Source organism: Phasianus colchicus, chromosome 1 (assembly GCF_987193195.1).
Source record: "Phasianus colchicus chromosome 1, bPhaCol1.hap1.1, whole genome shotgun sequence".
In the NCBI taxonomy this organism is placed as follows: domain Eukaryota; kingdom Metazoa; phylum Chordata; class Aves; order Galliformes; family Phasianidae; genus Phasianus; species Phasianus colchicus.
Window position 1 is genome coordinate 85,127,997 of NC_143436.1, and position 16,977 is coordinate 85,144,973.

Below are 16,977 nucleotides of genomic sequence, written 5' to 3' on the forward strand. Positions count from 1 at the left end.
AGGTATGACTGTGAAGTGAAGGGTATTTCTCTCTGGTAATGAGGTCTGATCTAAGTTTGGTGAAGAGACATGATCAAATTTTTAATTGCAACTTATACATTCCATTTGAAAATTCACAGGTGTACTTACATTGATTGAAAATGGAACTGCAAATAAACTAAAAATTTGATGATTTTTTCAGCAATCTTGAAACGCATTCTCAAATCCCTGTATCAAACCAGAAGCGTGGCTGTTCACAGGACCGTGCTCGCCCAGTGTAACAAACTGCATGACCCCACCGGCCACCACTTGAGCTGGCACCGCACTGCACCCCATGTCCCAGTCCCAGCCCGGATGGGGCCACAGCGCACCGAAGTCCCGTTGGTGCTGAGGGGCCGGGCCGCTCGGCGGGAAGAGCCGCTGCCATCATGGTGTGGGGCAGGGAATGGCTGCACACAGCTGTGCGAGGCTGTGTGAGGGCTGTGGGCGGGACATGCCTGCACTGAGCACCGTATTAATGAATGTATAAAATTAAAAAACTCCTAGCAACTATCGCAATTGAGATTCCCAGCATGATTTAATTCAGTCCTGCCTCTGTGTGTGGTACAATCTTATCTAAATTAAATAATCACATGGATTGTTATCTTGCTCCACTAGACCACTGCCACAGAGCAGACACAAGGTAGTCATTGGGTTTGTATCCCGGACAGTGCTTAGGCTCAGGGAAACCATGGGCATGAACAGAACCACACTGGTGTGGAGTATACAAAAGAGCTTACATAGAGCAGCAATAAGGTCGGTTAGATTTTTATATTTTTCTCAAGACAGTGTAATGTTAAGAACAGAGATAGGAAGGAGCAGAGGTGGTTACAGGGCTGTGATGAGGGACAGCTGGGACAAAGAGGTGAGGAGGTGCTGGAAGAGGGACCACCAGAGATCTACTAACATAGGAGCAAATGTGCTAGGGAAGGGTTTAATACTGAGACTCTGCAAGGTGGGGATCTAGGTGAGAACAGCAATGCCTATGGGTGAGGAGCTGCATTTCTGCTGTAGAAAAACAAGAAACATCCCTGCCTCAGAGGAGGGCGACAGGTGTGAGGACACATCTCTTTATTGATTCTTGGTTATCCATTATCTATTGAACAGACAACACGAATTAAGCAAACTGCAGTCGCACCTTGTGAGACCTAAAGTGTCCTAGAGCTGACACAAACACCTTGCTGGCTACACTCCTTAAGGAACCACATACAAATAAACTGCATTTAAAAATGCTAAAATTAGGCAATGTTGTATCCAGCACTTGGCAGCTTCTTCCCCACTGCACAGAGCTGCATTCTCCAGACATTTGCACCCAGCCTGCCACTCCCACAGCCCTCGCTTGACAGAGGAAGCATCATGGCATGCCCTTCTCCCTCCAGTTTTAAGCACAATCTGGGACTGTTTCCAAGCTCATAGCTACACAGCGGGGACAAGAGGGCTTCCCCTTAACTACTCCATGCACAGTTTGCTTACACATCTCCATGACAGTGGGCAGTAGAGGATGGATGACAGCTGAAGTTGAGTGGTCAGCGCAGTCCATACCACACCATTCCAGGGCCCTCAAGCAGGCTGTAGACTCCTTCATGGGTTGTTCATTCTACAGCCTGACAGTGAAGCCCTCCACCAGGAATACCTGTGAACACATCACCTGTAGAGACTGAACAGGCTCGTTGTGGTCACCCAGCACTATTTGTCAGCTTGCCCTGGGGCAGGGCTGGGTGTGAGCTTACAGGTTTGGTGCTGATCATGGCAACACTGAGCCCTGTGGGGCATTTCACACTTCCAGTTTCCCCAGACAGGCTAAAGCTGGTGTTTGGGCATTGGAGCAGTTAGCTGAAGGAGGGGGAGCTCAGGTGATGTTTTCCTTGATCCCTTCAGTAGTAGGGAAAATTACTGAGGAACAGGAAAGCCCATCTCACAAACACATGGCTAAGAGGCTGGTGCCATCAAAGGAATTTATTATTATTATTATTATTATTATTATTATTATTATTATTATTTTTATCATAGGGCAGTTTATGCAGCACCAGGCTTGCTGGTGACAAATGTCTCAATGGGGGAAAAGAATTCTCACCCAGGAGTCTGTGGGGCTTATTGAGAGGGATTAAAATTAGGTTTGAAGGTAGAAGGGGAGAAAATGAAACTTGCTAAAGATGAGCTTAGGAGCAACATGCTCTCAAGGGTTAGGGGTGAGACCAATAACCCACCTGAAATACATCTACACCAAAGCACACGGAAGGAACAACAAACAGGAGGAGCTAGAAGCCATTCTGCAGGAGCAAAACTATGACTTAATCATCACCGGAGTGCTGCAATGGATAAGCTCTTTAGGAAGGACAGGTAAGGAAGGAGGGGCTGTGGGTGGCTCTCTGTATTAGGGAGTGTTTTGAGGAACTCAGTACTAGGAATGATGATATCAAGTCCTTATGGGTAAGGAACAGGGGAAAGGCCAACAAGGCTAGCATTCTGGTGGAAATCTGTTATAGACTGCCCAACCAGGATGAATGGTTGCACTAGATGATCTTAGTGGTGTTTTCCAAACATGATTCTCTGATTCTTGCCCAGAGAGGTTGTGGATGCCCCATCCCTGGAGGTGTTCAAGGCCAGATTGGATGGGGCCATGGGCAGCTTGGTCTAGTATTAAATGGGGAGGTTGGTGGCCCTGCGTGTGGCAAGGGAATTGGAGATTCATGATCCTTGAGGTCCCTTCCAACCCTGGCCATTCTGTGATTCTGTGATTCTCTTATTCTCAAAACACCCACTTCTAGTAGCAATATGTGCTCTCCATATCTTGTCTCTCCTATCACCCTTACTTACAAAGAGATTATCCTGGATATCTACTATCCAGCCATGGTCCCAAGGTATATTCATCAAGGTTACTCATTTTTTTTAAATACTGCTTTCTGCAGTGCCTCCTCTCCTTCTTGCCCACCACAAGTCAGCACGTGGCCACAGATGCATGAAGGTTGTTCCCCATGATGGTGAGCCCTGTCGTGCTGTGTTGCAGCAGGTCATGGGTACTGCCCAGTCCCATCGGGTCCACTTGGAGCTTCAGGGCCAACCCAGACACTGCACTGCAGGGCCATACGGACCCCATCTCACACGTCGGGAAGCATCTTTGAGGCGCTCAGGATACTTCTCCAACACCAACCTGCCATTCAGCTTTCCCTCCACTTGCCATCTTCCATCCCAGCTTTAAGGCAGATTTCTGTTACTCTCTCCTTTGTAAAATCCCTCTCTCCTTTGATCTTTAACGATTTTTCAGTTCCACGCCGCAGCTGCCATCCCACCACCCCACTCTCCCACTCACCGAACCCCCAGAAGGGCTTTGGCCCCCACGGCCCGCCGCCTCTCCCGCCCCTCCGCCACCGCGGATCCCCGCCCGCCCCCGGGGCCGGGCCGGGGCGGGGAGGAGGCGGCACCGAGCCCGAGCCCCGCTCGGCCGCGACGGCGGGGCGCAGTGGGCAGGGGTAAGTCTCACTCGCCGCCGGCCCCTTCCTCTCCCCGGGCCCCCCTAGTCGCCCTCACCCCCCGCACCCCGATAAGAGGTGGGAGGGAGAGAGCACGGCGGGGATGGGGGCAGCGGCGCTCTCCTGGCGGAAGGGGATATGATAGCGATTTGGGTTGCGATGAGGTACGGGAGGGACCCCTTATCAAACTGCGCAGCACGAAAGCCGTGTGCCTTTCGTTCGTTTTCTCGGGTGGCTTTGCTTATGGGCTGGGTAGCTGCTTCCAGTGCTACGGACCTCGCCTTCCGTGGCCTCAGACAGTGGAGCCGTCTCGGTGTACAGCGAGCCCGACTTGGGTGGCTGCAGCGGGACTGCTCTGAGGAACGCCGTTCCTGGGCTCAGCAGCAACGCTGGCTCCACTGGAAATGAATTCTTCACATCCAGCGGGGGTCTTAACTTCTTGGTCGGGTCAGGCAGAAGAAAGACAGAGAGGGGAGGCAAGTACACTTGCAGATGAAACGCTCGTGGTAGGAGATGGGTTCACCCTGTCCTGAAGGATGTCTGTGTTGGTGGAACGGGAAGATCAGCTGCCATCTCGTTCAGCCCTCATCCTCTCACAGCGACAGGCTGGCATGGGTAGTTTAGTTTGAAGGATGCTTCTATGAAAGGGATTGGAGCAATTATCACCTATTACACAGCTAGCTACAAGTGCATACACTGTGGATGTTCTCTTCAGTGGTAAGGTGGAGCAAGGAGTATTATTTATAGTGCTGGCATTGCAATGTTCTGTCCTTGCCTTTCATACTTGTCATGCTGATAGTGAGTTTAGCAATGGGAGCACTAGTAAAAAAAAAAATAAAATAATAAAAAAAAATCAGATAAAAGGGATTGAATGCCATAGGACAACCCTGGGACAGCAGCCTTCATATACCTTGTAAAAATTAGCATCCTAAATCAGGAGAAAATCAGCCTCCTGAATCAAAAAAGGGCAGGTTCCCGAGCACAATCACAAGCCCATTGTAAGAAAAAAAATGCAGACCTTACTTCATGCATCCTTCCATTATTCCATCCCAAATGACAAGTTGATTTGCTCTTCAGCACAGGAAGTGTATCTTCCAGCCAGGCATGGAATACACAGAGCACAGTATGGATGAGATGGGGGCTGCACTGAAAAATTTGGCATGCTAAGCAGGGTTGAAGCTGAGCATCATTTGAACAGAAGGCTTGGGACGAGAACACATTGTAGGAGAGGAGTAATTCAGCCTGTGGTGCTCACTGTGAGGCTGTCAGGGTTCAAGAGCCTTCTTGAGCAGTGCAGGTGCAATCTCTGCCAGGCTGCTGAGATCTCAACTGCATGAAGATATTAAAGAGTTTTTTAATGAGGGTAGAAGGAGAGTGCTTCCCAGGGAAAAGATAGGAGCTTCAAGCTCCCATTTGGGTAAATGTGTTGGGTCTTCTAAGTGTGATGGACTGCTTTGTTTCAGACTGCACTTATGCCCGTCTGGCCTAAGTGGTAGTTTGGTGTGATTTTGGTGCAAGTTGAAACTACTGCTGTTTTCCACAGCTGTATTCGTTGGTAAGATGAACTATTTGGATGAACACAGTTGAATATGAAAAGCTGAAAGTTGAATGTGAGTCAGCGGAGTGCCCTGTCAGACCAAAGGGCCAACCATACCCTGGGGTGCAGCAGGCCCAGCACTGCCAGCTGGGCAGGGGGAGAGGTTGTCTCACTCTGCTCTGTGCTATGTGGCCTCACCTCCTGCACTGGGTGCAGCTGTGGGTGCCACAGAATGAGACGGACACGCTATTAGAGAGCATCCAAAGGAGGGCTGTGAAGATAGGGTAGGGTCTGGAGGGGAAGGGGTTTGGAGAGCAGCTCAGGTCCCATGATGTGCTCAGCCCAGGGCAGAGGAGCTGAGGGGTGGCCTCATGGTGGCCTACAGCTTCTCACAAGGGGAGCAGAGGGGCAGTGCTGAGCTCTGCTCTGTGTGACAGCAACAGGGCCTGAGGGAACGGCATGGAGCTGTGTCAGGGGAGGGGCAGCTGGGGGTGAGGGACAGGGTCTGCACCACAGAGTGGTGGGCATGGAATGGGCTGCTCAGGGCAGTGGGCACGGCCCCAATCTGACAAAGTTCAAGGAGCATTTGGACAGCGCTCTTAGACATAGGGTTTGGATTTGGAGTGGTGCTGTATGGAGCAGGGGGTTGCACTCGATGATCCCTGTGCGTCCCCTCCAACTCGGGATAGTCTATAATTCTATTGTTCCATGATAGGAAGTGAAATATTGCATTCTTCTTTTGGCTTAGATTCAATGAAAAACAAACCAAGACAAACTAGACTGTAAAATAAAGCTCTGCCTTTATTTGAGCAGAATAAAGACCTCTGAATTTGACTTGTAGCATCACAAATGAAATATGACAGACATATACCATCTACCAAAACGTGTCATTCTCCAGAATTATTGTGTGGCTCAGTTTTCACTCATCTTTTTCTCTGTGCAGCAGCATCCCCATGGCACTCTTCACAAGAGCCAGCATCCATCTTAACACCACCAGTTCTGTTCCCTGTGGAGCAGGTAACACAACAGAACCTGACCTGCCACGCTCACACGCCTACTATGCCCTCTGTTACTGCATCCTGATTTTGGCTATCATCTTTGGGAATGTGCTGGTCTGCTTAGCTGTGCTGAGGGAGCGCACCTTGCAAACCACCACAAACTACCTCGTGGTAAGCCTGGCAGTGGCGGACTTGCTGGTGGCTACTTTAGTGATGCCATGGGTGGTGTACCTGGAGGTGAGTACATCTTGGAAAAGTGAAACAGCATTGAACCGAGTACAAGTTAACTAGCATGACTGTACATTCAGGATAGGCAAGCTCTGGGACAGATAACGCCCGTTATCATTTCAGCCTCCCAGCTAGCTCTGGAGCACTTCTGGTGTGTGTGGTGGCCCACGGGTGGCCCTAGGAGACCATAGTCAAGCTGGAGAAGTACACCCCACCAGCACATATCCTGAGCCCACCTCTTTCTGGCACAGCTCTTTTAGTTCAAATGGTAACTGGGCTACCTCCAGTGATGTCAGCTTGGGTCTCAGTTTGCTAACAACATTTAATTTGGGTGTCCTTGAAGCTGCTACTACCAGCCAGGAGGGGTGGGCGCTATGATGGATTAGGAATGACGGGGAGGCAAGGGGGTGGAAATATCTTAAAGGAACTCATCTCAGAGTCCAGATCAATCCCTGCCTGCTGGCAAGAAAACAAAAGAATGGTCAAATCCTCATTTCTTGTGGAGGTTCAGAGCCTTGATGTCTGTGATGATAGCTCCAAATAACATTACCTAAGCAGGCTCACAAAGAGATGAAGCTAAGGATCATGCTCCAAAATCTCTTTAAGCCAAGTGAGGGTTTTCACAATAACTTCAAAGGATTCATCAAGCCCTCAGGGTCTTATTCTCACTTTCCCAAGTTTTGCACATTGGGCTGGTGTAAATTTATAGTAGCGTGACAGTGACAATATGAAGAACATTGTCAGATACAGGGTAGTACAGATGAACTCCAAATTCCCCCCACAGTGGCAAAATTCTGAAATACTGAAGCCACTCCAGCAGTAAACATTTTTGCTACAGTAAATACAGGAAAACACACTACAGCTGGCATTTATATCTGTTCTCTTTAGCATTTTCATGCTAACTCAAGTAAATTGGTAGATCCAGAAAAATTAGAGTGAATGCCTATGAGCCATAAGCTTTCAGCTGTGCCCTGTCAGCCCTGTTCCCATGATAACAGAGACAGAACAAGCCTCTGAGCTATGATCTCTACAAAGTCTTGTGCTCCTTCTCTAAGGGGCAAGGTGGGATCAGGCCAGAGGGTGGGTAAAGCATTCTGGTGACAGCTGCCCACCTTTGGCTGACCTCCTTCCCACAAAGCAAAGCAGCAACAGAGAGGGATTTTAACTTGTGTATATGGGCTATACAGTGCATGAATAGAAAGTAGGACAATACAGGACAACTCCAGTGAATGCCAAACCAGCTGTGCATGTGCAAGGATATCTGATCAAGCAGCAGTGGAATGGTAGTGGTCTGCAGCCCTCGTCTGTCAACAGGGCACTTTGAAATAACTAAAGTTTGGCACTGAGTGCAGGCATTTCCCTCATGTTAAACCAATCCTTTCCCAAACTGTATCTGCTGCAATATAAGCAGGACCACGATTAAGAGAAATTAAGGGTCTGTTCTGTGTACAAGCATCATTAATTCGTAAGGCTATTGATGGTTAATTATTTATGTATAGCATCACTGTGGAATGAAAGAACAAAGCATCATAATCCTGCTTGTGTGATCACGTTCCTAATGAAGTTAATAGTGATATTTGGACTAATCTGTGTGGAACAGTCCTGGAGCTGCTCTGCAGGATGTGTGTCCCTCGGTGGTGTTACCTCATGGGGTAGAAAGGGGAGTTGGAAAGATGGAGGCAATAAAAAAGGGAAGAACAATAAAAAGCAAGAAATAAGGAGAGGAAAGACAACCCAATTAAAAAAAAATAGAGTATGCATTTTGATTATACCTAAAAAGTATTATTAAAATCAAATTTAATTTCAGACTGCTCATCCAGGAATATTCCATTACCTCAAACATAATTCCAGACTTGAAAGAAATCACAATATGCATTGCATTAGAAAAGACTTACCAGTTGCTATTGCTGTGGAGAGTGTGTGCGCAGGGGCACATCTGTGGAGCAGCCTCTGCCCCCAGCAGTTTCCCACTTGTCAGCTGGCCTGTCTGAACGCATGCTTTTAGTTTCTCTGGCCATGCAAAAGCATAAGTGGGATTTCTCAGCTGCATGGTGCTAATGGCATCCCCAAGAAGAACTTTCTCTTAAATACAAAACTCTTTAAGTGATCATGCTTAGAGGCACAGCTGCTTACAAACCTGATGCAACTTTGTGTTCATGCTTAATTTATTCCTATCCACGCATCATTAGTTTAATACGATTTACAGATTCCTTTGTTTATTTTTAGGGATTCAGGAGAGTGATGAATTTGCATAAGTTTATGAATGCACAAAAATGGTTTTTAGATTGGAAGACTTCCCAAATTTAAAAATAATAATGCTGCAGTGTTGTGGATAAAGCAGGCTGGTCACCATGTAGGACAAGGTGAGAGCCTGACCTGAATGGTCCACAGGAAGCATTAGCTGTTCTGTCTTTGACAGAACCAGGATTTCATCCTGGACTCTGTTCTCAGTTCTGTTGTACACACACTGAGTGGTAATGAGAGATTGTATCGGCTCATCTCTATGAGATTTGCTCTCATCATCTATAAGAGGAGAATATTATTTAACCATCCACCTCATCCATGCAGTTGTGAGGTGACATTCAATTAATACCTGCAATGTGCTTTGAGATTCCTGGATAAAAGACTCTAGAGGGTAAAGAATAGGTGCCCTGCCAGCATATGAAAACCATGGCAAGTTATTGCTTCTGTAACAAAGATGAGTGGAACAAGAAAATAAAGAGCAGAAATAAAATTTGAAAGCATGAACGAGGCCTATAATAAAAAGGCACTTCTTTGTTCAATTCTGGAATAAATTCTGTATTCTCATGTATGTAAACATCAGCTTCTTCACCAACGTCTGTGGGGCTGGCCCTCATTTTAATTCTGACTGGTGGAAGCTAGAATGGGTTTTAAGCCCAACATTTTGATCTGCCAAGCATCCCCTGAATACAAGCAGTAGCTTAATATACAAGTGATGTGATCTGAATACATCATCCTGGGAGGGTTAATTTCACAGCCATTCCCACCATTGGCTTCTTCAGTTTTAATGGTCCACATTCCCAGAATTCCTCTTTGGGCTCTGTGTTCAGATATGCTCAGGACCTTAGAAACTCCTTCCATTAAGTGCTTGCACATCTGCTAGGGTATAGCAGCAGCTGGCTTCATGCAAACACCTGCCAGCAATTCCTGGTGAGATATTCTTCAGACTTCATATATGTTTCTCTCTCTCTCTCTCTCACACACACACACACACACACACTGCATTGTATTTTGCCTCACTACAGAAGCATCCTTTATTAGGTCTCACTGCAAAGATTTCCAGCATTTATAATTACTAGATGTTTTAAAGTGAGCAAGCAGGTCTCAAAATCTGCAGGTCTCAAAATCTGCAGCTAATGCACAAATGATGTGGGATTTCCTTAAAAAATGAACCTATCTGATCAAGTCTCTGAGGGGCAGCCTTCAGTTTGTACATCTAGTAGCTTTCTAATTGTGCAGAAAATCTCTAAGGTAGGTTTTGTTTTTCTTCTTTCTTTTTGTTTGCTGTTTTTGAAAAGGAAACAAAAACACCCCAAAAGTACTGGAAAATTTATAAAAAAACTGAAGATGAAAGCACAGTTCTTTTCTGTGTTTTGTAGCCTGATTTCCTTTTCTCTCCCATGCATCCATTCAGTGCTAGGGGATCTAATGTTCCTCTGGCAGTCGGTTCAGTGCCTGACTTCTGACATACAGCAGCTGGGCCCAGCAGAGAACACCCTGAAGGCAGAGCTCACCTCAGCAAGTTTCTGTGCCCGTGTGCAGGAGTAGTGACACAGGAACAGTCAAAAACATGACAGTTTCTCAGGGTGATTTCTTGAACAACCTTGAAAAAAAAAATCCATACAGAGTGCATCAGTACTGTTTCTCTCTGCAGTGAGCTGCACCCCTCTCAGGTGCCAATGCTTGCCACAGTGTTGACCCATTGACCTACAAGAAAAGGGCACCCCTTGTGGCACCATCTCCAGCCTGTCCTGGTATGGGAATTTTCAAGTGTCTAGCCCTTGTCTTAGACATCATCAAAGACATAACAGACATCATAGAATGGCTTAGGTTGGAAAAGGACTGCCACCAACCAGATCAGGCTGTCCAGGGCCCCATCCAACCTGGCCTTGAACACCTGCAGGGGTCAGACATCCACAACCTCTCTGGGCAACCCGTTCCAGCACCTCATCACCCTCTCCCCATTTCATCTGATACAAATCTCCCAAGAGAGATAGGATACAATAAATGACATAAGCTAACATAAGTGATGTAGATGGGGGAACGGGCTGAAGGAGGAGCACACACCCATTCTAAGAAAAGTCATTTGTAGGAAGCTGTTACACCTTTCATGTCACATCAGCTTTTTTCTATGCTGCATGGCCCCAGAGTCCTGACAGGTAGGTTGCTGGCACATATTCACAAGATCACAGGACAATTCTGGGGGCCTCTGGTCCCACTCTAACCTGAGCCAGGGCCAACCATGAGGTCAGAACAGGCTGTTCAGGGTTCTATACAATTGCTTCTTGAAAACCTCGAAGGATGGAGCCTGCACAGCCTCTCCAGGAAACCTGCTCCAGTGCTTCATTATCACTTTGAACCTCTCTTCATTCGGTGAATGCCTGTTGTCTCTTATTTTTCCTACCACACACTGCTGAGAAAAGCCTAGCTTTTCAGTAATCTGGCTCCAACTCTGTTAATACCTCCCATTAGATACTGAGGGGCTGTTGCTAGGTCCCCACAAAGTCACTTCTTCTCCAGGCTGATCAAGGCCTGTTCCCTTAGCTTCTCACAAGACAAGTGCTTCAACCCCTCAGGACCATCTCAGTGGCCCATTGCTGGACTTAGTCCAGTTCATCAGTGTCTTTCCTATGCTGGGCCCCAAAACTACATGCACTACTTCAGATCTTAGCTGTATTCATTCATTAGGCCCATCTGTTTTAGAGCAAGATGCTTCCTTGTTCATCTCCTGCAAGGAGCAGATGCTCCTTGACCACCTCCCTTTGAGCCAGGCTGCTACTGCAGCCTCGAGGAGAGCTGACCCATCACAGCAGTACCACACAGTATTTGGAGCATGCTGTTGTCAGATGGAAATGTCAATTGCGAAGATCTCAACACCTGGGCCAAAAATGTATTTCTCCATCACAAAGATTGGCTACAGCTAAGCTTTCCTGGTTAAAAATTCAAAGCAAGCGGAACAAAAGCTAGACAAGGTGGTGACCCAAAACCCTTTATCTGAATAGCTTTTGATTCTCATTCAGATCTAATAATTGAAATCTGTAAATGAGATAAGAATCCAGATGAGGTTCTGGAGAAGCCTCGGGTTTCAGGTCTTTGCTTCATGCATAAATGCATAGGATTTTCAGCGTTTTTCAAGCTCAGTGGCTACAAAAGAACTCCAGTAGAGCTCCAACAGATAAGTTGAGGAACACTTTTAGCCCTTAGATTTCCTCAGATCATTCTTTATCAGAGAATGTATACAGTAATATCGTATTTAATTCAATTTATCATGCTAAGCCATAAGAAAATGGACAGCTGCTGTCTATTTCTGCACACTGCCTCTTTCTGTAAGAGTAAGTAAAGCAGTTAAATTCAGCTCCTGGATTTTCTGTGACTCACCACATGTTATCCAGAACATAATATAGATGCATCAGTTTCGCCCTGAGCATCGCAGTGAATACAGATTCATCTTGATGTTGAGGTGCTTGGAGGAGAGCACCCTCTTATACATAACTTTTTAGAACTTGATGAAGAAGAGGGCTGACAGCTTTGTGATTCCTGATGCAGGTAACTGGGGGAGTCTGGACTTTCAGCCGCATCTGTTGCGATGTCTTTGTCACCATGGATGTCATGATGTGCACAGCCAGCATTTTAAACCTCTGTGCCATCAGCATTGACAGGTGAGTACCAGGTACATACAGGAGAATAGCCCAGGGGGGGTGTAGGCCCCAGATAACCATGTAAGGGATTTGGATGTGGGATTTGCACAGGCAGCACCAGCATCCTCAGGAACATAAGCTTTCCATCAGATCTGTCACTGTCTCTACAGCTATGAATATGGCTTAGCCCACTGTGTGCTAGAAGATGTCTTCACTTAAGAAAAGGTGGAGATACACAAGCTATAAAGCATTATGCATTGACAGCCACATCCTCATTCCTTCTGAAGGTAGAAACCAGAATCAATCATCTAGTTCCCACTGAGTAGAGATATTTCCCCAGGAAGATATACTAAAGGAAGTCCTGCCATATACATACAGAGGGGAGAAGATTATTGCTGCATAATCTTCAGCCCTGTCCTGTTTTTCTGTGTCTTAAAATTTAGCTTTTTCTAGGCAGCAGTGAGAGTTGGGAGCCAAGACCTTGGCACATGTGGTCGAGCTAGGCCCTACACTTCCTCCTTACAGGGATCAGAAGGGGAAGGAAGAAGCACAATATACTGTACCTTTGTAATTTCTGGTTCAAAGCTAAACGAAAGAGGGAGCTCTCAGCAATGGGCTGGACCACTGTTTCTCCATAGGAGCATCTTTCCCCATTTCAGTTCAGTTCTGCCACTGGGTGATCCTCAAGCCAAGACTCCTGAGGTTTCCAAATCTCAGCTTTGTGGAACTGTTTTCTAGGGCACCCTGGCACCCAAATGTTCCTGAATACACACTGGTGGGCAATCATCTGGCTGTCCACATGACCAAGACCAGGGAGGGCAGCTAAGGCACAGCAGAATGGGCCATGGTTGCTCCAGAGAGTGCTCCTTCCCAGCAGTGCACATGTAACCCTGGGGGGCTGAGGGGCCCATCTGGTACCACAAATCTTGTAGCTTCACGCCAGCAGTTCTGCACGCATTTCTCCCCAGTGCTGCCAACTAACTCTGTTTTCCTTTGTTCCTCCCCACAATACCCTGCTTATCATTTCCGCAAACTGCTAATCCATCATTTGTCCTTCTTTCCTCTTCCATCTCTTCATCACTTCTACCATGCCATCCCCTCTGTTGCTTTCCTTCCTCCTTTTGAAACCTGATGCTTTTCCTCCCGCCATTCTTACCTCTCCTTTTTGTGGAGCTGGTTTGGTTCACAGATACACTGCAGTGGTGAAACCAGTGCAGTACCAGTATAACACTGGGCAGAGCTCCTGCAGGAGGGTCTCTCTCATGATCGTAGTAGTCTGGATGCTGGCATTTGCAGTCTCATGCCCTCTCCTCTTCGGCTTCAATACTACAGGTAAGTGACATCCTGAACAATAGCACACAGGGTGGGGCTGGCAGCGGAGCTGCCCTTTATATGGCCAGCTCATTTAGCATGTAACCTGCAGGTTTTTGAAGCTATAGGAGATTTTAGGGAATTAGAAAGAGCATCTCGGAAGATGTCAGGAATGGGAGAAAGGACAAAGGAGAAAGGACCTTCTGAGGAAGGATGGAAATTGAAGTGAGAGAAGTGGGCACAGCTGTTGGCCAGAAGAACAAGTAGATGCATGATGGGTCATGCTAGATGGTCTGAGGCAGAGCCAGTTTTAAACATCGTTTAGGTGACTGGGTTGGCCACAGTATGATTTGCAATAAAGGAGACTGGAGATGCTTGCACTCCTTAGACTACCCTTTTCTCTCAGTCAGCATATTACCTGCTTTGCCAATACACCAGGGCCTCCTTCCAATAAACTGAAGCAGCTCAGCCATTCCTCTCTGTTTTTTCTCCTCCCCAGGGGATCCCAGTGTCTGTTCAATATCCAATCCTGTTTTCATAATCTACTCCTCTTTGGTATCCTTCTACCTCCCCTTCATGGTGACCCTTCTGCTCTATGTCCGGATTTACCTTGTGCTAAGACAAAGGCAAAAGAAGAGAACCCTCACTCGGCAGTGCAGCTACAACGCCAGCACCAAACCATGTTTTACACACAAAGTAAGATCCACATGAACACAGTAGGAACTGTCAAAAAGGACGGGGCATTTATCATCTCTTCAGAGGGTCAAAGCACAGGATGGAAAGCTCAAAGAAGGGATATGACATCTTTTCATCCCATCCTTCATATACCATGGTATTTGAGTTGCAGAAGCTTTGGTTAAGTTCTTTTTTAGCACTCTGGAAACGAGATATCCCAAGTGTATCTCTGCCTCTGGATCCAGGCAACTGGAAGAGAGCACAGCCTGAGCTCTCCTTTCTCTGCCAATGAAACTGATATATTCATTTATTGATTTTTACTCTAAGTTTCATTCTTGAGGCTTCACAGACTTTTATGACCTAGATTATTAATAAAAAATCTTTATTCATCACACTTAAGAGTTCAAAATGCTCAAGGGAACCAACACAGTAATTTGAAAGGGATCACCTGGTCATGCAAGCCATGCTAGCCCATTTGTTTTAACCATTTTCTCAGAGCGAAGCTATATTAGGAAAGGGTCAGGATGTTTAGGTTATCAAGGCCAATACAGCACAAGTGAGATGTTAGCAGAGCAGGTGGTTCAACTCTTCTTGTTCTCATGCTTCTCCTTGGCAGGATAGAGGCAGAGAGCTGTCACGCTATGGTTCATCCTTCTGGTAAGTTAAGGCCAGACCCGATCACTAGATTTTGTGCCATCCCCAGAGATTAGTCTTAGCACCCAATAAATGATACAGGCTAAGGATAACTCCTACAACTCTTCTCATCATCCTTTGACCTAATGAACAGATGAGATGGTTCCAAGCTCCTCTGTGGCATCCTCTTTTGCAGGAACACATCAAGAGGAAAACTTTGCCAAACAGATGCCAGGGCCCATTTTCCCCTTGTCTCCACCTCAAATGCTCAGACCACGAGATGTCTACCAAAAGAAAGTTGCTGACTGCCTTCAGCCTCCAGCAGTACCGCAGCTTCTGCCAAGATGGATCTCTCAGCAAGACACCTGGGACTCCACAACACAACAGGCTGGAAGAGAGGAGAAAGAGTAGGAATCCTGGCCTGGAGGTACAAAGGCTCAGTAATGGCAAAACCGTCAGCTCTCTGAAGCTAGCGCACCAGCAGCCCCGGCTGATCCAGCTTCGGGAGAGGAAGGCTACACAGATGCTGGCTATTGTTCTGGGTGAGTGAGAGCCAGTTCCCCTCATTAACTGAGTACTAACAGGGAAATAAAGCAGCCTCATCATAACTCTTTAAAATAAGGCAGTAGTTTTTCCTCCTAAGTTTTGGCCACTGTCAGCAGGCCACATCTAAAGTACTGTTCATTCACATAACTGACTCTGAGGAACCTGAATTCTTGCAAAGTCCCTCTCCGTCAGGAATTAATGTCACCTTCTGCATTTACCAAAGGCAGACAGGTGTACCGGGCTGCAGAGAAATAGTGAAAGGGTCAGGAATGAGGGCCCTCTTTCCAAGTTGTTGATTCTCTCTGAAGTCAGAGTTTGTTTTCTTTCTTTAAACTCAGGGACATTCATAGTCTGCTGGATGCCATTCTTCTTGATTCACATCCTCAACACCCACTGCCTGGCCTGCCATGTGCCCCCAGGGCTGTACAGTGCCAGCACCTGGCTTGGTTATGTCAACAGCGCCCTCAATCCCATCATCTACACCACCTTCAACACTGACTTCCGCAGAGCCTTCCTCAAGATCCTCTGCTGCTGACAGAAGGGCCAGCATTTCTGGTTGATCGGGAATGCACTGAACTTCATCCAAAGCACGACCAGAATAAGGATTCATCCTGACTGCTGCAATACCTGCTCTCACAGCACTGCCCTGGGGAAACGGTTTTGATAACATCCCTCCAATAAGAAATAACTAGCACCTCAGGCCAGCTCATCAGTCCCCTTGTCAACCCAGATGTCAATATGCAGGCTGGCCCAGTTTCCCACAGCTGTTCTGGAGTAGTACTTCCATGGTCTCCTTTCCTTGTGGTATTCACAAATCCATCTCCAATCGTTCCTAGGTCAAAACACCAGATGAGTCCTGCTAGGCCATGTCAGCTGGTCTCATGCCAGAGCAGTCTAATGCTCTTCTCCCTGTACAGAAAAACACATCCTGGGACAGTCCTGATGTTTCTCCCGTTTTCCCCTCTCACTGTACAGGATCCAGAGAGACTCACCAGGGGCCCCAGCTCTTTCTCCCAAGCTTCAGCTTAGCAGTGCTGTTAGCCACGCTTGTTTGACAGCTTTGGGCATAACTACAAGTTGTCTATGCCTTCTACACCTTGGCTCCTCCACTCAGGCAGTGCTTTCTTTCCTAATACAAAGCCAAAACATTGTCCTTCTCTTGTTTGATGGGTTTTGGGGTGGGACACTAGTGGACAGCATGTATAGTTTGCGTGGAGAGATGCTCTTCATACTGTATTGTAAGTGCATTAATCCAATAAAACACATATCTAATTGGAAGTTTTGGTGCTTTTGTGGGATCTGTTTGCCACATTTGCCATAAGCCTTTTCTCATTGGTAGCCCCCTCAGCACTTTCCCTCTGTGAAGCTATCATCCTCCCAGGCACCCACACAAGGTCATTATTAGTGCTTGCCTTTTACTCATTCAGAACAAAGCAGGGAAGTGTTTCTCCAGGCTTCACACAGTGAAGCACTAGTGAAACTGGGAAAGAAATCAATGCCTGTTGCAAACACCTCCCGCAGACAAATTCTGAAAATGTGGTAAATTCATTTCTCAGCTATGCTAAACAGGCATGTGGTAGTGTTAATCCATCTGCTTAGAGGTGCTGGAGTGCATAGGAGGCACTCAGGATATGCTGGGGATAAATCCAGCGAATCAACCTGTGGAAAGATTGCTGCCCCAG

General features: G+C 46.9%; 1 protein-coding gene across 2 annotated transcripts; it reads left to right on the forward strand.

The window, feature by feature from the left end:
- Positions 1 to 3,413: 3,413 nt before the first annotated feature.
- On the forward strand, positions 3,414 to 16,535 carry DRD3 (dopamine receptor D3). 2 transcript variants are annotated; one of them, XM_090150689.1, is made up of 7 exons: positions 3,414 to 3,488; positions 5,972 to 6,260; positions 12,039 to 12,151; positions 13,320 to 13,462; positions 13,941 to 14,137; positions 14,946 to 15,291; positions 15,634 to 16,535. In XM_090150689.1, exons 2-7 carry the CDS (start codon positions 5,979 to 5,981, stop codon positions 15,828 to 15,830), a joined length of 1,278 nt encoding a protein of 425 aa, XP_090006815.1. In that variant the 5' UTR covers positions 3,414 to 3,488; positions 5,972 to 5,978; the 3' UTR covers positions 15,831 to 16,535. The 2 variants fall into 2 exon arrangements, with proteins under 2 accessions (XP_090006815.1, XP_031468966.1); XM_031613106.2 differs by having other exon boundaries at positions 3,417 to 3,488; positions 5,969 to 6,260.
- The last annotated feature ends 442 nt before the right edge of the window (positions 16,536 to 16,977 follow it).